The sequence below is a fragment of the Colossoma macropomum genome, unplaced genomic scaffold (assembly GCF_904425465.1).
Source record: "Colossoma macropomum unplaced genomic scaffold, Colossoma_macropomum, whole genome shotgun sequence".
Classification (NCBI taxonomy): domain Eukaryota; kingdom Metazoa; phylum Chordata; class Actinopteri; order Characiformes; family Serrasalmidae; genus Colossoma; species Colossoma macropomum.
Window position 1 is genome coordinate 24,606,088 of NW_023494785.1, and position 22,519 is coordinate 24,628,606.

Below are 22,519 nucleotides of genomic sequence, written 5' to 3' on the forward strand. Positions count from 1 at the left end.
TTTGCTAAGATGTGTGGCTAAGTGGGAGCCAGGCCTTTGCTAGTGTAAACTTTATTGGTAACTTCCTGTCTGCTGGCACGGCTCACTGGAGACCTTTTTACTTTCTGCATTCCACAGTTATGAGCTATTACAGAGCAGAGTAGTGCTTGAAGAAGAGGCAGGAAAGGCATGGTGCTGCTTGCAGTGTCCTTACTGTTATCACTGCTGCTCTTCACTGAGCATTCTATCCACTCACCGTGCAAGAGTACATTCTATCTTTGTTAAACACTTGCACTCCTCGTTATCTGTTTATGGTATAGACAGCAAAGAAAGACATCGTTCATCCCTCTATTTCATTCTTTTTTTCTTTATGCTTGCCCAGTCTTCCTTATTTCTGACACTTATGCTTCCATTGTCCATTGTGCAGGATGGAAAGAAGCAGTAATAATTCTCTGTAGGTCTGTTTGGCCATTGTGAATCTTTGCAGTGAGGTATAACGGCGAATGCGTTTGTGTGTTTTCTGCGAAGGTCACTCCGTCCGTCTCCTGGGTCAGAAGAAAGATAATGGCAAGAGACTGGGGGGAGCTCGATTGGATTTGCCGAAGATTAGGAAGAACCCGCTGATAGAAATCATTTCCGTCAATACAGGGTAAGCTACTTTTTGTCCTCTTTCTGTGGCTTTTTCTTATTTTTTTTTATCATTAAATATTCAGAATCAACTGAGAATTTGATTTCTGCCTGACTTATGCTGTGACACGGTTCTGTGATGCATCTACCACACTTCAGCTTTCCAGGGCAATCCAGAGCTTTCTGGACCTTAGATTACTTTCATCTCTGTATATGTGAGTCAGTGAGACTATATTTGTGGATGATGTCATTACTGTTCAGTCCCTGCTAACATGTATCTCTGAGTTCAACTGAATTACAGTTTAACAAAGTGTCATTTCATGCACAGATCATAGAGCTTGTAGGTTTGTAAAAAGAACTGAATCCTGTTAAATCAGTAATTAACAGTCTGAATAAATAAATGAACAAGTAAAAAATAATAATGTAATAAGCATTTTCTGTAACTTAGGCAAATTTGTGATCCATTTGATCTATTGAGTGCAAATACTGTCAGTAGTAAACTATTACTGGGTAGATTTTTCAGACTTCAAAGCTTTGACTGAGGTAAACTGAACCTGAAGTTTGTCTTCTGAAGACACATGCTTGTGATCTGGTATGTGTGTGTTAATGTCTGAAAACAGCACTCTTTCTCTGAGGGTGTTTTCACACTTGTCCCCAATACCTGAGTCTGCACCCAAGAGTGATTCTATGGTCATTTTGGGGGGCAGCCGTTACTACAGGTTGTTTTCATGCAGGAAAATTCCTTCTGAATTGTTTATTGGTTGAACTGTTTCATATGGCAGCTTTGTCCGTCCAGTTTTTGCAAATTGATAATTTGTTTTTATCCTTTTACTGTTTTTAAAAATAAAAGGGACAGCAGTTAACAGCAGGATCATGCCATTATTATGTTCCTTTGGAAGTTCGGAGCAGGACGAACTGTTCTCACTTCGCAAGATTTTTAGCCATGTTGGACGACATAAGATGTGTTTTTCGTGATATAGTACAAGCACCCTCCTCGCTTTGTTTACTTCACTACCTTTACAGATCTAGAAACACAGAGAAATGTGACAAAATTAACCAATTACATTACTCAGTGTGCAGCACAGGGAGTGGATAGCTTTTCACAAACGCTCACCAGGGTTCATGTTCTTTAGATCACCTTTTACAGGAGGAGAAGGGATTAGCACTGTGGGCTGCTTTCAGACTCCAAAACAGCTTTAATACCAGACCATACATACCGAGCAAACAAACCTGAAAAAAAAGTCTGAAAATGCCCAAAGAGTAGCCCACGAGTGTGTGTGAAAGAGAGAGTGAGAGAATGTGAGTGTGTTTGAAATGAACACCTGTTACAGTATAATCAACGTCAGCAATAATGTCTAAGCTCTCTGCTATTTTTAACAGAAACACGCGGATCTAAGGCCAGCTGGTTTTTAACAAAGTCCCTTCACTTGCTTGTGATGCTCAAAACACAAACACCCACACACACACACTCTCACACCCCATGTCCCTCGCTCGATAGGTGGAGTTGAGCTGTGTGGTTAAAGGCCCCTCTGTTCTTTGACACAACAAGGTCAGAGGTCAACTCCCCATACTGGATCCACAGGAAACAGAGCAGGGCAGAGCAGGTTGCACATCATACAGCTTTCACGTTCACGTGTGTGTGTGTGTAAGAGTGTGAGTTGCAGTTATTTTTTCACTGTTTTGCCACTTGCACATAAAAACAGTATGTGTTATGTCAGTATGGGCTGTAAAGCCTTACAGTACACTTATACTGTACGTATAAGTTTGTTCCATCAATTCCTCTTCCGCTTGATTACATCGTGGACAGTTCACTGGAATTCTCTGAATTACGAATGCAGTAGTGTGGAATTTCTGGTTTCATGATGACCAATCATTAATGCCTCATTGTGGTTATATTTACATATTTTGCAGACGCTCTTATCTTGAACGACTTACAACAGTAGGTGACTAACATTAGGAGTTTGTCCTAGGACTCTTAATGACATAACAATGACTTTGTCTGGACACAGAATACAGCATTTGACCTTGTGTGTGTGAGACACACTGTAGGTGTTTTTACGTTTGTTCCGAATAGGGATGTGACTAATTTTGATATTTGTACATTTGGAAGAGTTAATGATCAGATATCAAGTTAACCGCAGTGAAGGAAAAGCAACAACAAACTCAGACTTTGGCCAAAATTAGCATAGTCACTAGAGGTTAAAATTTTAAAACTTATAAAAAGCCAAGTGAAATTAGTACGTTGTCATGTTGGAAGAGTAGCGGAGCCTGGCTCTACAAAGGTGCTTAGAAGCTGATACTAACTGGTACAGCGCTGGATGCTGATGGAGACTTCTACTTGAGATCTTTTCTCTTCAGCAGATGATGTGCCAGTATATTAGTTTGTCAGAGTATTAGTATGTATGTTTTCACTGCTTCTGGACATAACTAGCATCAGTAACAGCAGTTAGCCTAGTTAGCACAAAAGCAGCGCCAGAGCTTGCCGCCTTCTCTGCCTTCTCAGTCTCGTCCTTGACAACATGTTCACAATTAGGCACACGCGTTTCCTTGTAGCAAAGAGTAATATAACAGATATACTCAGAGATACCACCAGAACTTGGATTTTACAGTCCTATTTTACTGTTTCTCTGAATTGTCTTTTTATGATGAAATATAACAAGTAGCCAGATAGTGATTTCAGTGTTTGAATACTTGCACCTTGAACCAAGTAGTTTAACTGAGTAGATGAGTACCTGTGCACATCCCTTGCCCCGAATACTTGACTCTGCAGCCAGGACTGGCTCTGGGTCTCATTTGGTGAAGAGCTCATTATTGCAGGTTTGTGTTCACACACAAAAAAAAAAATTGACCCATGGATCGATTGCACAGTTCCATAGAGCACCATAGTGTGCACTGTTTTTGGAAAATGGTAGATAATGGGTTCATCTCTTTACAGTTTTTGACAATAAAGGGATGGCACAACAATATGTTCATACCTTTATCATTGCTTTATTGCTTTAGTGGGCTGCTAACACACAAGCAGTAATGAACAACCATTATTGCATGTATAAATGGAGCCTTTCTCATTTGGGAAGATTTTACCATGTAGCATTTTTAAGATTGTGTTTGTTGCACAACTCGCAGTATTAGTACTTGAACCACTTTCCATCTCCTTCCTCATCATGTGACAAAATTCATCACAGAGCATATAGCTTTTTGCAGACCACAACAGACCACCGGTTTGGTAGGACCTCTCTTTCTTTGGATTGCTGTCAAGGCTCGAAGACAGCTTTCACACTCCTTGGGTCCAGAAAATAGCACAAGAGTCAAAACAGCCTATGTTTTCCATTTCAGTGAGCTTGAGAAAAACAAGTGACTGTGCACTGTTGCCGATCACTTGTAACTTCCTGTTTTATGGTGCATGTGACAATAAAGCTCTTGAATCTTATCATCAGTTGTAATTCTGATATGGAAATACATAATACATAATAATGATTATATGTTGTGCACCTCTTCTTTAAATCTAGCATATTCTGTATGGAGGCTGGCAGTAACATTCAGCTCAGTTGTGTCCTCACTGCAGGGGTCTTACTTAACTGAAGACACACTAACCCTTTGTTTTATCTTGTTTCACATCTTGACCTTGTCCAGCACATTCCACACACCAGTGACCACAAAATAAGAGTCAGTGCTCTCCATCAAGGCTTGCTTACTCTCACTTTCTCTACCTCTCTCGAGCAACTCTCATCTCAGTGATGATTCTGTATTCTCTTTTCCAATGCTTTCTCATATAGCAGAATCTTCACCCCTGTGGGACACTTGTTTTCAAAACAGTTCAAGTTTAGCAGTGAGCTTTAAACAAGAAGTGCATTCTGTGTGTTTTATCGGGAGCCTGCTGCGTGGGCGAGTGGCTGCACTGGCCATGTGCAGCATGCATGCCGATCACAGCAGGCGGCTTCGAGGTGAGCATCAACTGATCACTCGCCTATGGCTCCCAATTTAGCACAGAGCTGCCTCCAGATTAGCTTTATGTTTGAACCCAGGAGGGTGGCTGTCGTGCCTTTGAACTCTGACACTTATCCTCCTTGACCAGATAATTTCTAGGCTCTCTTCTGTTTTTTATGGTGCATTTACGTTGATTTCTTTTCATGTGACTGTGATCCCAAACTAGTGTAATCTCTCTCTTTTACTTAATTATGTAATTAAACAGTATTGACCACATAACCAAGATACAGTAGTAATTCTTGAATCTAGTTGAATGTGGACTCCAAAAGTGTTCAGACACCCCTTCTAGTCAGTGAATTTAGCTACTTTAAAGTGCATCCATTGTTGACCAAAGCGTTTAATTGTGCCTGCACAGCTTGTATAATCTCTATAGGAAAGCGTCACCAGCAGAATAGGACACTGTGGAGAAGCCGCACATAAGCCTAAGGTCACCATGCCTAATGGGATGCGTCGGATAAAGGAGTATAAAACTCCTGTGGAGCAGTGAAAATGTGTTCTCTGGTGCAATGGAACACCATCCAATAACTTTAGGATGAGTTTGTGATCCAGAACTAATCATCTAACATCAGCACCTGTCCTCACTAATGCTCCTGTGGCTGAATGCAGTCAACTCCCCACAGCAGTGTTCCAACATCTAGTGTAAAGCCTTCCCGGAAGAGCAGAGGCTGTTATTGCAGGAAAGGGGAAGCAAATTCCTTGTTCCCTGTGATACCTGCAGTTTATAGTGAAATTGCTGGACTTTTCAGATTGTAATACAGTTTTTTTCAAGTTGTTATCTGCTGTAAGCTGCCATGTGAACATGTTGGACAACTGTGAAATGTATGGGTAAAATATCTTTAAAAAATGAATTTTCATTAAAGATAAGACACAATTTGCAGTTGAGCTATTAGCTGATAGGTCTGTAGATTGTTTACATTTTGACTTGAGGTGCAGACATTCCCAGTATAGACTGTGTTTTAACACTCACTCACTGCTATGAGAAATATTAAGAATTTTGTTTTATTTCGTTTAGCACCTTTTTGGAATTTTGGCATTTTTTGTGTTATTTTATAGTTTTCTCTATTATTCTATAAGTGAAGAAAATAACACAAAATAAGGGAAACATACACTTGCGTACAACATCAACACACTGATTCACAAAATGAGAACTGTCCTTATCATGCTTCTGAGGTCTGAGACATTCTCTCTAAGGCCTGTCTCACTCATTGAGCCTGTTTTACTTCTGTTTCCAAAGCTTCATTTTAATCTGCATTTTTACTGCGCTGTGTTGCTCCACAAATTCCCCAGCATGCCTGCTGCGTAATTAAAAACTCCTCTCTCAGAGACACTTAGAGACAAATGAGAGACGTTGAGCTGCTGATGTACGTCTTCCACCACAGAAAACAGTGCTGATTTGGGACCTTTCAAACATTTTTTTTTAATCTTTTTTTTTTTGCATGTGAAGTCTCTCTTGGGCCTTTCCAGGCAAATAGAGTTGGTGTAAGATATCATTTTTATTGGTGCATATGAGAGCTTGTTTTGTAGAAGGTCACTAACTATCTGTGTGGGGAAAAAAGGTCTCTGTAGGACATGCTGGATTAGGGTCAAGTCCCTGATCCTATCTTTGACTGCCTGAAGTGATGCTTCTCAGCTTTTTTCAAGCAGCTTAAAGAACAGCAAAAGCTATTTAAGCCTTTTTGAATCGCTCAGACTACAGAGAACGGTTTATTCAGTGTTTGAATGTATAGAACCTTTTCATCATATATGAGCATATATAAAGATTTGTCATGCATATATGAATATTAGTATTTCTTTTTATTTAAGAGGCTAGCTTTTTTTTTTCTTTTTGCTGGAGTAGAGACAGTAGAGAAGGTTGAAACTCTGTAAAGGATTTCTTCGTTATTATTATCATAATCATGATTGCTGTTGTCTTCATGACACCATCTAAATGATGCTGTCCCTCAGTAGTGTAAAAGCAACAGATTTGATTATGATGTGATCATTATTCCAATAATCAGATTTCATTACAGCATACCCAAACAAAATATTGCAAAATATATATATAACTATATTGAATTATTACTAAGATTATTAATAATTATTAATAAAGATTTCACATTAGTCAATTTCTTTAGTTTCTACGCACTTCATTTCCTTGCTTAGTGATTAACACTCATGAACAACATTCAGAGTTTGTTTTTTGTATAGCAAAAATAAACATTTGAACAGTCACTATATTAAAGACCATTTAAAAGTAACTTCAAGACATCAGCTCAACAATACTCTAATACTTGAATAGTTGATCTGGCAGACAGTGAACACTCTTGATCAGCAGAAAAATAATAAAATATTTTCTTACCCTTCGTCCTCAAAGAAATTAACTCTAAATACCCTGTAATGTTCATATGATACATGTGATCATTCCAACACATTGCAGTACACTACATGAAGTGTTGGGGTTACTATAGCTAAGAAGACATAGCTAAAAGAAGACATCACTTGACACACAGAAGGAACTCTGAATGATGCTGATGTGATGAGGACAAAGTGAGACAAATGACAGAGGCATGATGGTTTGATTAGTTGGTTACTCTAAAGATTAATTGATTGTATAACTAATTGTTACCTGCAGCCCTCTTCTCAACAGCAACAGTAGTTTAGTCATTACTTTGTGAAGCTTCTACTTTGTTTGTCATTGTTCGCATTTGTGATTGTTCCTAATAGCTTCCTGTTGTGCAGCTGTTGTATGTCTGTTGTTTTGTCTTGCACTTTGTTTATCTTGTCTATTGTTACACTTTCTATGTTTGTCCTTGAACTGTACCGAATCCAAGTGCAACCAGTTTTATTGTGTGGCTGTAAAGAATCTTAAATGTGATCTTGAATCATTGTTGTGTTTCAAAACCCTGAAGACCAGCTGGCCTCAGGGTCAACAGATAACTGCTTGTTGCAAATGCTTCATTCAGTGTCTGTGTGGTTAAGTGGCCTTCACTGTTCCTCAGCTGAGGGAAAACCAGGTGTTATGATTGAGGGCTTTAGGCCCTCAGCAATGGAAAACAGCCTCAAGTATCCACATGCATGTCTCAGAGCCAGGCTCTTGCATTTGTGTTGGACAGAATATGTTAACAGAGTAGTTTGGCAACAGTAGTCAGTCAGCAAAGACATGTTTACTGAAATGATCACGATATGTAGGCTACAGTATGTGCCATTAAATTCAGTGTCCTCGACAAGAGGCAATGGTTGTTTGTCCAAGTCAGTTTATTGCATTATTTCTTAGGTTATAATTTGCACTTTACTGTTGTTGTAAATTGTGTTCTTTGAAGAACTGAGGCTTCATGTGTTAGCAGCTTTGCTGTGTTCTAGATAATGTGCATAAATAAGACTGAAGTTAGCTTTATATTCACCAGTTTCTTTTCTGTTATGCACCATTTAAGGTGGAACTTAAAATGTAAATAAGAATCTGCCAACTAAGCAGCTATCAGCCTTGTGGAATGCAAAGAGAACGAACAGCGTTTTTTAATTTTTTTGACTTTTTATTTTTTATTACCATTAAAATGCTTTGTAAGTGTCAGGTTTTGACAAATTGTTGTAGGTCTGTATAATCTTATTATTATAATTTTTTCTTTACAATTTTTGGCCAATACAGCTTTTGTATTATTTGTATAATGTGACACATGAGCTGAGCGTTTGAACCGAAGTGTGTATGAGGAAGCTTTTTGCTCGAATCGTCTGAGCAGAGTATGACTGATGATTCGACATCTAGAAGATGACGAGGTTGAGTCATGTATGTTTGTGCTTGAAGGTGACAAGACTTTCATGGCAAAGCCTCTTTAGGCGATCGTAGTAATCCTCGAGTAAGTCGTCCAGGCTAATGGAGTCTGTCGGCACAGCAGAGGAACAAACAGAGGGCCTGAGAGAAAGCTCTGTGACCTTTTAACCTCTCCACAACCTGCTCCTGAGCTTGACATGAATTAACCTGCCTTTGTTTGATGTGGCTGCCATTGCAGGTACAACATGTGTGTTGGCCACGAGCATATAGAGGCAGGTTTTAACGTTCACTAGATAAAATTGCCTGTTACTTTATCCGTAAAGCAGTCATGTAACAAGACTGACAAGCTGTCCAATCAGAAGATATGGCTTGAGTAAAAGTGTCTTCTTTAACACATTAACCTCTAAAACACAGTAGAGTTTGTTACTCATTGATCATTTGTAAGTAAATTGATTTTTATGTACATTCATTTTATTAGAAATGTCTATTTCCACTCACTGGTCACTTTGAGACCCACTTAACTTTTAGGGCCTATGTACAGATGTGTAATTGTAAATGCACAGTTAGTAATATGGAAGCACAATAGTAATATGGAAGAGTGTGTGCGCTGGTATGGGTGTATTAGGCACAGTTGTTGTTGAGGTTTTAACAGGCTTTGAATACTTCTCGATGTTTCATAATCAGTACCCAATCAATCAATCTGACAGGTCTGATATGCTTCTACTTCCATCAGTGTTTTAGTTCACACTGTGCTAGATGTGTGTCTTGCGTCTGTCAAAACATTTTTTTGTTGACTCATTAATTTATAAAATTTTCAAAAAATTACCTTAGTCTCTAAGTATGATCTTAGTGGCCTAGTAGTTTCAGAGCAGCTCCTGTGCTGTACTAACAGTGTGAGGAGGAGACTCTTCTCCAATACAGTGGTAAAAACTTAGAATTGTAATTTTGTCCCAGTAAACAGACCTGTTGTTTGCTGGTGCTGTCTAGTTTTACACCTGCTGTAAAACTGTTACATTAAAAAAGAAAGGTAGAAAAAAGAGCTGATATTCCTATCCGAAGCGATTACATGACAGAACTGAGTCAGAGACGGTGTGGATTGTATGCATGGTGGTACTCTGATAAGGATCGCTATATACTTGCATGCTTGAGATGATTCGTCAAACTGAAAAGCTGCTTTTATACCAACCTTTTATTGCAAGCTTTTTTTCTTATTGATCATTTAAAGTGCTTCTTTGTGTGATTTATAGACATCTTTTCTCTTTTAGCTTCTTCTACTAGGTGAGGTGATATGGATGTCTGGCATGAATTAATGATGCATTAAACCCAGATAGTTTCCATATGATAACAATAACTGTTCTATCTAAAGGTTGGAAACAATGCTGATGAAATTTATTTTAGGCTATGGTTTTGTGGCTTTCAAAAAGCTTCAGAATATTAAATATATAATTAATACTAATGTAATAAACCTATAGTCAATTTAAATTATCCATAAAAATTATCCACATTTGTGTCACTGCTAGATTGAGGTGGGTCCACCACCCAAAAATATAAGCTTCTTTTATTGTGGGATTACTTAGAGCAGTTTGGACCAGTAAGTGCGTATAACAAATCATGTGTTACAATAAAACATGTCTAATGTCTTAAGTATGTTCCTATCCAAGTGTTTACTTGTTTAAAATGTACTGTTACATAATGTTCTTTTAGGGCCACTTATACTCTTAAACAGAAGCCATGGGCCGTGTTTGGCCCTGGACACCCCTGCCCTAAAGGGACAGTAATACTTGAGGCAGTAGGGAGCAGATTTTGTACTGGAAGTTGGAGGAAATAAAAGCCTTTTAGGTTATGATTTTGTTGTGGTTCTTTTTGTTCAAACAAACAGTTAATGTGGTTTGTAACTTCACTCTGCTAACTGTAAAGCACAACACTAATTTAAGGATTTCAGGGTGCCACAAGAACAACCAGTTACTCTAACATTCATGTGGGAGGACAATTGCCTGCTTTACCTGGAACTCTGCTTTTGCTTTCTAGGAGTAAGCTCTCTCTTTTAAAACCTCAATGACTCATCTCTTTTGCCATAGCTTGTAGTGAAGTCCTCTAGCTGTACTCCATCGACCACATCGACCTTTCTGTGGTTGCAGCTGTCAGCTTCTAAGAATTTGTACCAGGAGGAATGGTTGTCTGAGCAGGTGGACAGGAGGTCAGAGCTACTTTTTGCTTTGAGAGAAAGAAAGTGTGTGTCAGTCAGCTCAGACACAGAGCACCCAGACAGTGCAAGACCTTTAACCTGGGACTTCCACACGCTAGCCATTAGGGAACGCTGACCAAAAAAGAATATGCTTTATTTCTCATCTCACAGACTCAGGCCTTGTCCACACATATCCAGATGTTTTGTTTATTACCTTTTTGTTTTCAGTAAAAACCCCTAAATCTAATATCTAAGTCAAATTCCCACCCACTAGTTAGATCTCCCCATCACACTGATACTACCAAGCTGGAGGGGTGTAGACTAGCACATGCTTCTTTCAAGACACCTGGAGCACCGCTGCATCTTTCGATGAGCCAGAAACGCTACAACATTGGAAACTTTATTGCACTTGGAGGAGAACACACACTGCCACTTTTGTCACATCTGCTAATAGATACAGGCATTGGTAACAATATCCCATCCCATTTGATTGGGTAGGCCTGTCATGCTGCTTTTTCTATATTAAATCTGCAGTTTCTCTATTAAATCTCATGAATGGAGATGTGGACAGGGTGCCAGAATGCAGAGAAAATTTTTTTTCAAAAAGATCTGTATACATGTGGATGCAGCCTTAGCATTTGAGTAGTTTGAGTTTTCCTCTCCTAATCACCAGAACATCGTTCATTTATTTGTTTCTTCCTACAGTCAGTGCAACTAAATGTTATTTGATTAATTTACAGGGGAAAAGTGCATGAAGCCATGTTAGAAGGCAATTCGTTTCTGTTGGTTGTCATTTTTTGTCAGTTCATGTGTTTGAGATGTGCAGTTTTGGACATATTCACAGTGTTTGTGATATACTGCATGATAAGTAACTTCATACATGAATACTGCGGTTATGACAAAAACAGAAATTACCTCCACATGCCAATTTGACATTTACACAACATACATACTGACAGGTTATACAAAGCACATGGGAACAGCTTTACTCCTGTGTTTATCCATACTCTACTTTGTAGTATCTCTCATCATGCTTGCTGTCGTTGGCCAATATGCGTGTCGCTCATCCTCTCCTACAGCTTGTTTGGATGACACGGTTGTGTTAAGTTGACGTTTAGACATCATGTCCCCTGAAGGCTTAGTCTGGGTTCAGAGACATCGCATTAATTTTTCTTATGATGTGCTAAGTTGCCCTAAAGCAAACTTCTGCTAAATGAAGGGTTTAAATACATACATAAACACCCTTACACACAAACACAACATTAAAGTTGATGAAAATGTTGGAGAAAATCGTAATATCAAGGAAACGACTTATGAAAACACAATGTGAATTCACCACGCTTTAATACTTAATCGCTAAGTTTGTAAACTGGACTTGTTTGTTGAATTGATTGCTTTTTTTAAGTTGTGATTTTGTATAGAGTTTGTTAAAGGAGCATGTCTAGTTACTTACCTGTGTAAGCTAACATTATTAGAATAAACTCTAGCACCTTCCTACATCCACTCTGAATCATAAAGTAACAGCTTTTTGAGGCCCAGCGAGGCCTGACCTAATGCATGGAGGTCCAGTCTATTCGTAAGAGCTGGTCCACTCTGGCCTTTAATTAGCTTTTTAGGTAGCTCTGACATCAGGCCTGACATTTGGAGTCTGCAAAGATAGAGAGCTCTTTGTCCAGTGGTGAAACTGCCACTGGGGGTTTCCCACGTGGGCAAACTATCGCTCCCTCAGACTGCTTATCATTGCCCTGGCCAGTGACTCTTGCTGCCCACATTCACTTCTGCACTGAAAGCATCATGGAGCTCCACTCTTCTGTTGACCTTAACAGCCTCTGTTGACCCTCATGAATCATGGGTGTAGGATAATCAGAATCGGTCGTCCAAACCAGCCCTGCTGACGCGCACAGCAGTTTCCATGTCATTTTGTTGGCTGGCTCTGCATGTCTGTGTGTGTAATGTTGGCGACCTATTGACCACTAAGGCTCTTTATCCAGTGGTAAAGGCTGCTTTGTGTCTGCAGCTTTAAATTCCCTCTCTGGTTGCTTGGCGTAATGCTTGAGTGAGTGGTGATGTGTAACGCAGTGTTTGGGCACTGGGCAGCCCAGAAAGGCTAACATGGCTAGCTGTGGAAAAAAAAGCTTATGGGGACCTGTTAGCATGCATTGGTTTGCGTAACGCGAATCAGTCCCTTCTTATTTCCTTTAATCCTTGATCTCTAAAGCAGCAGTCCCAGTGCACACTGATTTTTATCATTTCCCCTGCTCTAACACAGCCACTTCAGCTCAAGATGGACTTTGTTTTATCTGGTGGAGCAGGAAAAGCATCAGAATATGAAGAGCAGGGGTACTTCAGGATGAAGATTGAGAAACACTGATTTAATAGACCATATGTGGATCCACACTTCAGTTCCTCACTCTCATAACTACATAACATCTTCCATTTTTTTTATATTTTTATTTTTCTGCATCATTTGAACAGAGCAGCAGGCCTTGGACGATGGATGAAAAAGCGCCCAAACTTGGGTGGGAAAAAAAAACATGAACAGTGAATTACATTAAACATGAAGGTTTTTGCTTGTAAAATTGCCAGCTAATATGATTTATTAGCTTCATGGTAGTTAGCAACTAGTTAGCAGTGAGTGATGTCCTGATCTGACCCACATGCTGATTAGATCTACTGGATTTAGAGTACGGCTACTCCAGCTGTTTTGTTAATGTAAATGTTATTGCTAAAACTTACTTTACTTTTGATTTTTTTTTTCTTTTTTGCACTCTCTTTGTTACGCCACTGTCATAGAGGTGCCATAAACGGATATTATCCACAACCTGTGGCATGTTTTCATGCTAAACAATAGCGGTTTAAATGTCTGCAGTGTGAAACTATTTTAAAGTGGAAAATGAAAATGTGAAATATCTGCAATGCCAGCATTTCAACTGTGTTTGAACTAGCTACATTTTGTGTAAACATGGACACAATTCAAGTCTGTTTTCTGCTTTCTGCTGTTTTACATTAGCAATATGTCAACGAACCCAGCTAGAAAATACACTTTTGTGACTTTTTCAATCTCGAGTTTCGAATGACGGAAATGTTCTGCTTTAACGGTGAGAGAAAGGAGCAGGTTTCCAGGCCTGCTTTAGAGAAATAGACACCCATAGTGTAGTAATAATATTATAAAAGGGTTATTTTACATTAGAACCCCTCCCCCCCCCAAAGGTCAGCTTAGATTGTATACCGTTATGCCAAATGAAGTGATTTTATGGCAGTACAATAGAATCTAGTTAAGTACAGCACATTTTGTGTTACTTATTTATTACAAGTAATTTATTCAAGTTTAAGTTTTGAACACACACATTATCTAAATCTGTCACAGATTTTCCTGTTTTTTTAAAAAAAAATGTTATTTAAAAAAGCTATTAAAAAAGTTTTACGTTTATTTTGAAAAAAAACATACTGAAATGTGCTAAAATTATTTTAAGTATTAAGTACTAGTAAAAGTATTTTACTAGTTTTTTATGTACTTTTAAAAAAAAAGTTATTTAAAAAATTATGTAATGTTCTAAATGTTAAGCATAGACAACAGTAATGGTGCTGGCCTCAGGAAGAAGACAGCTGACATAGTGCTCCCCTGTGAGGTTATGTGCACTAAAGGATATCTCTAATCTTCCTTTTTCTGTTATGTGTATAATATACAAGTCATATTCTGCTGCATGCATTAGAATTGCAACGTGAAACTGTCTGCTTTTCATTCTCAAGCTGTTCATTCTCCTCTTCCTCCCCTGCGTTCGTTATTCCCAGATCACTGATAACATGGCTGTTTGAATTTACAACAGCAGCCTAATCAGAATTGCACGCAGGTTGTTTACCGAGCCCTGGAGGGGCCAGAATGTTTTTTTTCTTTTTTTTCCCGAGAACCTCGCTGCTGCTTCTCAAGCAAAGGTCAGATTAACATGTCGCCAGCAGGCCAATGCTTCATGAACTTTTCTCTCCCAAACCAGCAGAGCGTTTGATGGCCCTCCGCAAAGCGCACAGCCACACTGGCTTCACTGTCTGCTCCAAGCAGACTGCTAACACACTGAAGGAGGCCACTCTCTCAGACAGCGTGGCATGAATGTTCTGGTAAATCTTAATCATTAAGCAGAAATTGCACCACAGACGATCCATAAAAAGCCTTTTAAAAAAAGCATGCCTTCCTCTTTTTGTGAGTGGTTTTGTTTATTGTCGTTACATGGCCCAAATCCAAGTCAAGCTTTTAACAAATACATTTTCCCCCTTGTTTCTGTTTCGTCAAGCAAAACAACACGAGGAAAAGAACTAAACAAAAATGTAAACACCCCCTGAAGTCCCCTTTAAAAATGACTTTTGAATTTTGTTTTTCTCTCTGCCCTGAGTGCCATTGCATTTTAGGCATACTAATGTTTAATGTGAAAAACATGAGCTTATGGCTTTGGCCTCTTCCCCAGATTCAAATGCAAAGGCAGCAGTGAAGCAGTAAATCTCTGTGCTGTATGCATCAACATGACCGTTTTGTGGAAGGTGGGTAAATAGGGGTAAGCTGTAGTTTAGGCTGGCAGAGCAGTTCTCTGCAAGTATGTGTTGACACAGAGATGCTGAAATAATTTTTGTAAGATAATGGTTGTTATGGGACTGTCTGGAAGTAATTTGTTCTCATATTAGCTGCAGAGTCAGTATTTGCTCTTGGTTGTGTGTTATGATGTCATTTATCTGGACAGTTTTGCTTACTTTAAAGAGCTATTGAAAGAGAAACCTGTGATTTAATATTAAATTTTTGCTTCATTGCAAAACTTACCAAAATGCTGTTTTATGTTTTTATATATATATATTATATATATATATATATATTTTTTTTTTAAATTTATTTATTTATTTATTTATTTATTTATTTACACACACACACACACAGTGTGTGTATGTGTATGTATACACACATATATATGTTCACCCTTCTGATGTATGACGTTTATGTTAAAATGAAGATTCTGAAGGTTTCTGATGGAGGTTGGAGTTTATGTGTGTGTGCATTGCAATTGCTCTGATTGATTGTTGCTCATCTTGGCTAACTTCACTATCTTGCCTTGGTAACCTGTATCATAATCAGATGGTTGTGCCTTCGGTCACTGATGGCCTGATGGGCTTTTGAGAATTCGCTTGAAAAGGGACGCCGGCCTGATGATGTAGAGGTCTGTCAGGCAGCAGGCGGAGACTGACCCCCTAATGTTGACCCCTGCATCCAGCACATCAGCTGGAAGTACACCTGCGAGGATGGCTAACCTACTTTAGCTAGCGACGGGGTAGCCGATCACAGGCGGCCCGCCTCAATGCACCGCCCGGTCCGGCGCGTCTATTTATCTTGACTGTTAAGGGCAGCGGAAGCACTGGCAGATGGAGACCCGCATCCACTGTTGCTCTTATGACACCACATTAAGGTGATTGAAGTGTGCCTGCTACAACTTTTTTTGGCCAGAGGCCTTCATTCAGATGTCAGCTGACTGGGACAATCAAATGGGATATTGCTCCAGTTTTGCAGTGTGGAGGAAGATAAGGACTGCTGAAACAACGGCAGACAAAATCAGGAGTGCATGTTAGCAGACTGGAGCACCCCACCAATGGTGTTTTTAATTCAGTTAAATCCAATAAACTTAAGTTAATAATCTTGAGCCAATTTGGTGTCTACCACATTAGATTTCATTTTCACTTTCTTTTGGTGTTCCCTGGTTTACAGTAAGGTGGAGCCTAGATTTGAAGAAACAAGTGCTGCAAATATTCTTGGAAACAGCCTTTTACTATAGCAAATGCATTTCACATGATGGCAGGATTGCATGTTGTTAGGCTGTTTAGATCTACTTGGTAAGGACTATAAGCATAGTGTATTCAAAGGAGCACTATCAGTATTTAAGGACTCAGGAGTTTTAGCAGCAGGAAGATACCTCAATGCTGAAATGCCCCCATGGACATAAACAAGGCCTGCTGCTTGCACCATACTGCAGATGCAGTCATTAGTGTCTTGGCTCATGAAGGGAGGGGGGTGTATTGTGTTCCTCCTGACGAATTACTGAGGATTTGTTTTTGTTTGTTTGTTTATTTGTTTTCTCTCTTCTTAGAAATCATGTGAGTGGGCAAAGTAATTTATCTGGTTTGTTCAAGCTTGGCTGGCCAATGTGTATCTAATGGGCCTGAAAGAACTGGGCAGTGGGATTCTGCTTTGTGACTGGACATGCTGATGGCCTGCTTTGTAGGGTGGCAGTATTTCTGCTGATTTGCTGGCTGTGATAAACACGAATCAACGTCAACGTGAAGCAGTAATGCAGGAGATGCACACTGTTCTGCTTGTTGAAATGACTAAAGGCCTTTAAAACTTTGTCTTCCCGTGGCAGATGCGGAGCTACTTATGACACAATGGGAAATTAGGTTCTTTAATGAGGCAGATGATGCTCAGACAGGCTGATAAGGCTCTTGATCATTAAGAAGAAAGGAAAACAACTGCAACATTTTGGTTTGATGGTGAGGCACCAAACAAAGGCATTATCTCAATAAACAAGCAGCTCATTTTTATTCTTCTCACTTTCTTATTTTGCATCAGGTCTGCCAGCTATTCAGTTTTTCTAAAAATGCCTGGTTATATTGGTGGGCTTTTCATGGCTGAAATATTTGCTTGGGTTGTGCATCATTGTGATTTTAATCATGTTATCTGGTGCAGTTCACGTTGCTTGCGGGCCATCGAAACAGTCCCAGAATGTCGGGGATTTTCGTCCTCTGTTTTTCAGGGATTGCTGTCCAAATCCGGCCACTGCTGATTGTTTATATGCATTGTTAGTAAGGTCAAACAATTTAGTATGTTTAGCTGTATTTAATACCTGTTTGAAACAACCCTGGCCTGTTTCTTCCTTTCACAGCCTGTGTCTGTTTAAAAAAAAGTGCTTTAGTTGGAACCTGAATGCGCTCAGCTGTCTTTTCCCAGGCTGTGTTCTGGTAGCACTGAAATATTGTCCCACATGCGGCCTCCCTCTCTTCTTCCTCCTCCTCCTTCTGTGCCTGGGCCCCTTCTGCGCTGGCCAGGGGGCCCCTGGAGGGTCACCTGTTTCCTGAGTGATTTCGCTGTCCGATGGGTTCTCTCCCAAAGGTAGCACCGCACGACAGCAAACAATGGCTCTTATCAGCCTCAGAGCTGCCCCTAACATATGAGATCCTTCCTCCTGCAGAGGAGAGACGCGAAGGGGTCGAGAGGTTCGCCAGCCTGCCTGTGTTTACGAATGCAGGGACTCTCATTGTGCTGCTGACGGCAGACAGTCCGGAGCATGAGCTCAGCAGACTAATGACCAGATGAGGGATAAAGGTATTGCTCCTCAGTGATGGCTACTGTGTCACCTCCTCTGTGTAATGACCCGATTTCTAGCACCCGGTCCCTAAGAAGGCTGTCACCAAAGAGACTGTGATAGATATTTGTTAATGGCGTAGAAAGCTCTGTATCATGGAAGGTTTTGCTTAAGGATTGAAGGCGGAATCTCTTGATTTACTAACTAGATCATAAATCAAGAATTAGATAAATTTAGATAGGGTTGGACATTTTCAGTGTTTATCAGTGATCAAAAGTAACAAGTCTACAAGTATTTAAATGGTTGAATCTAATTTCAACACACCTGCCAAAGGCCACCAACAGCATGTAATTACCATGAAAATTTTAGGACTGTCAAATGATTAAAATAATAATTAAAATTAGAAAATATTTTTAAAAAATCAATATTAATTGCATTATTTTAGGTAGTTATTTGAAATGAGTTACATTTCACTTATTTCTTGAAGTTTAACCCTAAAAATGTTCTCCATTTAAAGAGTCATACATTTTGATATAGCTATATGGGTGGATGAAATAAGCTTCATCAAAATGTTTTTATTACGTTCAAAAAAACCTGAACATGAAAATAGGACAAATGCAATTTCCAGTTTTCATCACCGACATCCAGTGAGAGTAACAGCGGCTGCATATTTCAGTTCCTCTGTGATTGTAGACCTCTTGCTTTCATAACACTATGTTACATCTTGTTTTGTTATTTATAGGATCTCCCACAAGCTCTGTCCAGCATTTTCTCACAAAGATGTCCACTGGTGTTATTGTTACTGATATTACTGGTATCGCTTGCATCAGTGTTGTGTTTTGCTTACTTAAGGCTCTGTATATGTCAGTGATAAACAAATTCACCATAGCAGTAGCTGGAAATGACCCAGTGGAGCATCGTTAGAACTTCTTGCCATTTAAAAGCTGTATTTGAATAAGAGGGCTACAGTCACAGAGTCAAAGCAACAATGGAAAGCAGCATCAGAATGTATTGATTCTTGTTACAAAAAATCAAGGGCTGAGTGCGGAAAAGATCATTTAAAAACAACTTATGTTAATATCAGCTCTACAATACTCGCGTTCTGTGTTTGTGTCAGTTTGTTTGCTTATTAATAAGTGATTTTTTCTTTGATGTTACCTTAACAACAAACCACTCAGGGCTCCCAGATGTGACGTCCCAGCTTCAGGTAGAACAGTATTTTTCTGTCACTTGGGTGAATGCTGCTTAAAAATGCTCGCTTAAGTGAATTCTGCTTCTGAATGGTTTTCCAGAGAGTTCATGCTGGTGGTGTGCTGTATAGTGCTGGCTGCATGTGCTACGTTTTTGAGCTGGCTGGATTTGAGATTTTTAAATGTCCGTTGTGCTGCGGTCCCTCAGCATCACTGCTAATGGTTGCTCTCATAAGTTCAGCAGATGCTTTATTTGCTTCGCGTCCTACTGTTTAAGTTTCAAAAAGTTTTCAAGTCCTTCACATACAGGTCACGTCTCACATGCATACCTCGGGTAAAAGATCAACAAGGTCTTTGCTTCTTGTCTACTAGGAAGATTAAATCACACTACCCCCTCTCTTGCTCTTAATAAATTAAATGTGATGAAACTTTGTTAGGAGTGACGCTTTTGAGGTCGATGTAATTGAGGCTATTGGTTTTCTATGAAGTGAATAATGAAAGGCTTAGATGAATTATCCATAACTGAGTTTATGTGAGATGATGCATCGGGCAGGAATGAACGGATCATTCTCTGTGGCGATCCCGTGAGGGTGCTGGCTGCAGGAGACAGAAGAGGGCTTGAAAGTAAAACTGCGTTTGATCCGGTGTGGTGAGTTGGGTATGAAATATAATCCGGCTCGTACACAGTCACTGGACTGTAGAGTAATACTTCTCATTAAACTGTGGGAAGGTAAAAACAAACGTGTGTTTATGATGGATCTAAACATACAATAATGACTTGGGTTGAACAAATTAAGTTAGTCATTCTGTTGGCCTTCATGTATTTGACATCAACGCTGACATTAATCATGAGTGAGAATTCATTAACTAACACAATGATGTGATATGTATATGTACACATGTGAGCCACTTGCACGTGCATGTGCATGCTGAGTGATTAATGGACCTGGCATTGCTTTGCTCAGCAGGCTAACAGTTGGAAAGGTAGCAGAAACAAATCACCTCGATCTGCCCCACAGCCATTCCTGCCAGGCCCATCAGCAGCTAGACATGTAGAAACGTCTCCAGTGTTGGAACAAACACCTCAAACACACACTCTTACAGACTCCCTCTTACATGTGTACATGCTTACTGAAGTTGCACCATATGACATGAGCTTTAGGCAAAATAACCTAAACTCCAGGAAACACATGACTCTACCAGCTGATTCCCTTTTAATCCGTACAACTTCAGCCCTTCTTGGAATGCTCTAATGCATGTTTTGACCAATTTTCCAATGTTAACTTAGACGCCTCTTCAAGATAAACAGACCCACTGTCATATTGAACTGTTGGGAAAACATAGTGGGGGTCAGTAGTTTCCGTTGGATTTCCCCACAGAAAAAGCCACCCAGATGCAGAACAAACGGAATAATAGATACTTCGAGACCAGATTTGTAATTTTAAACACTTCAGAACGTTTTTATTTTTTTTACCTTTACTATAAAACAGAGAACAAGTACAAATATAAGTCTGTTTGTGTCATTCATTTCTCAGTTTTTCTTTTATTCTAAAGAATAGCACACTTGCACACTGCAAATTAGTGCTTTTTATGTTGCTGGTCCATTCTTTCAGCATTGCAGAGAACATGCAGCTCTTTCAATTTAGACCATCTGTCTTATTACATCAAAAGAGTGAGCATGAGCCTTTCTTCTCTGGGACATAAAAATGGTAATACCTTAATTTCATCCGAACCGGCCCTATCACAAATAAATCGGAGCATGAAAACCTAATCAAATGTTCTTACTTTTCATAGCAGCGGCACATTGTAGAGGGGGGAATAAATTAGTTTTGATATCACTTGTTCAGCACACTGTGAACGCCAGAGGCCTTGCCAATATGTGCCAGAGCATCAAAACGCTAAATATGAAGAGAGGGGAGGGAGTGAGTCTGAAAAGTTGCACTGCAGGATAAAAAAAGTTTCGCTAAAATGCACGAGGAGAAAAGAAAGGAAAGGGGGGGGGGTGGGGGGTTACAAAATCATTAGTAAAGTTTAAAGCAAATTTAAATGGGCCTCTGTGCACTTTGTAATTTAAATTTCCCTGGCAATTATAGCGTGGGATTTTCCAGGCCTTAGAGTGCGATGTAGCCCGTATGGTGAAATGCAGAATTAGCGTGAGACTGTCAGGCAGGACCGCTAATGATCACTGCTACCCTGCGGTCAATTTCAGAAGTAGTATCATGAATTGATTAAAGGGAATTTGGGTCCAAATAATAATTGCCTCCGATAATAAACTTTATCTGCTGCTGTTATCTTTAAAAACAAGATGGGTTCGGTTACTCTGTTTTTGCCTTCTTCCTGCCTGGAGGCTAAAGACTATCTGGATGAGAGAGAAGTTAAAGTGCTGGGTTGTGCTTAAAATGACACAAGCTGATTACCAAACAGAGGTAGAACACTAAATCTGCTATTTCTGGCTGGTGCACAGTCTAGACCCAGTTCTTCTAGCCCCTTCAGACTGTGAAGTAGTGGCATACAACTACTGGTTCACGATTGTACACTACTCATATGCTGCCAGGCTGTGTATTGAAATATGGACTATGTGAACTGCCTTTCAGCTTCACTGAACTGGTTAGATTGATTTAATTTGTCTGTACCTGCTTCACTTCTCTGCCTTTGCAGTAATGCTAGGCACGGCATACAAATGGATTGTCATTCTTCAGAATGGCAATACCTGACTTACACATTTCACAGAACAAATGTGTTCACTTTGTCTATCTGCCAGTCTACATGGGAACAGTTACCATTGCTGAGTAGCAAGCTCATTCCTCATGATCATAGTTGAACTTTGTTTCCTTCTTGCTTTCTTTCCATGTTTTTTCTCTGAGCTCAAATTTTTCAAGGCTGATATTCTAGTACAGTGTTTGCTTCAGTAGTAGAATGATTCTCCAAACTTTAGTCAGCCTATGCTGCTAGCTCTGAGTGCACTTCAAGGCCGGAGTGTTTACTCCCAACATGGCTCGGTAAGTGAGATAGGCACACAGGAGTTTGGTACTCAAATAGAAACAGCTGCTGTTCCTTGGATTACATCCTTGCCCCAGATTTGCTTTTAATTAAAAAAATCATTTTTCTGAACTCCTTGAGTTAAGGAGACTGCGATTTAATTACACTATCATAGAAGGACAGAACTTTTTCAAAGTGACAGGGAGGAGACAGAAGACAGGAGACAGCAGTACACACTCCAGTGGAAAACACACCACCTTCACTCACCTGTGGGTTTATCACTGGCAGAAGCATGCTCAGACAAAGCTGGCAACAAATGGAGCAGTGAAGCTCTGTTGAGTGGCCCTTCTGCCAAGAGAGTCTCTCTAATCTACCTGGCAATCAACTATCTGATGCAGCACATGACCTCATCTGAGCGGTGACACAGCAAAACTAGACCAAATAAAGTATGACAGACTTAGCAATAGTCATTGCTGTATCTCTCAGATATTTTGTCTGTATA

At 39.7% G+C, this 22,519-nt stretch overlaps 1 protein-coding gene across 2 annotated transcripts in view; it reads left to right on the forward strand.

The window, feature by feature from the left end:
* cdkal1 (CDK5 regulatory subunit associated protein 1-like 1) overlaps positions 1–22,519 on the forward strand; it is a 350,180-nt gene that overhangs the window by 127,453 nt on the left and 200,208 nt on the right. For both annotated transcript variants that reach the window (XM_036588203.1, XM_036588209.1), the window contains exon 7: positions 508–628. In XM_036588203.1, the coding sequence (XP_036444096.1) occupies positions 508–628 (121 nt within the window). The remainder of the gene's footprint in view (positions 1–507; positions 629–22,519) is intronic.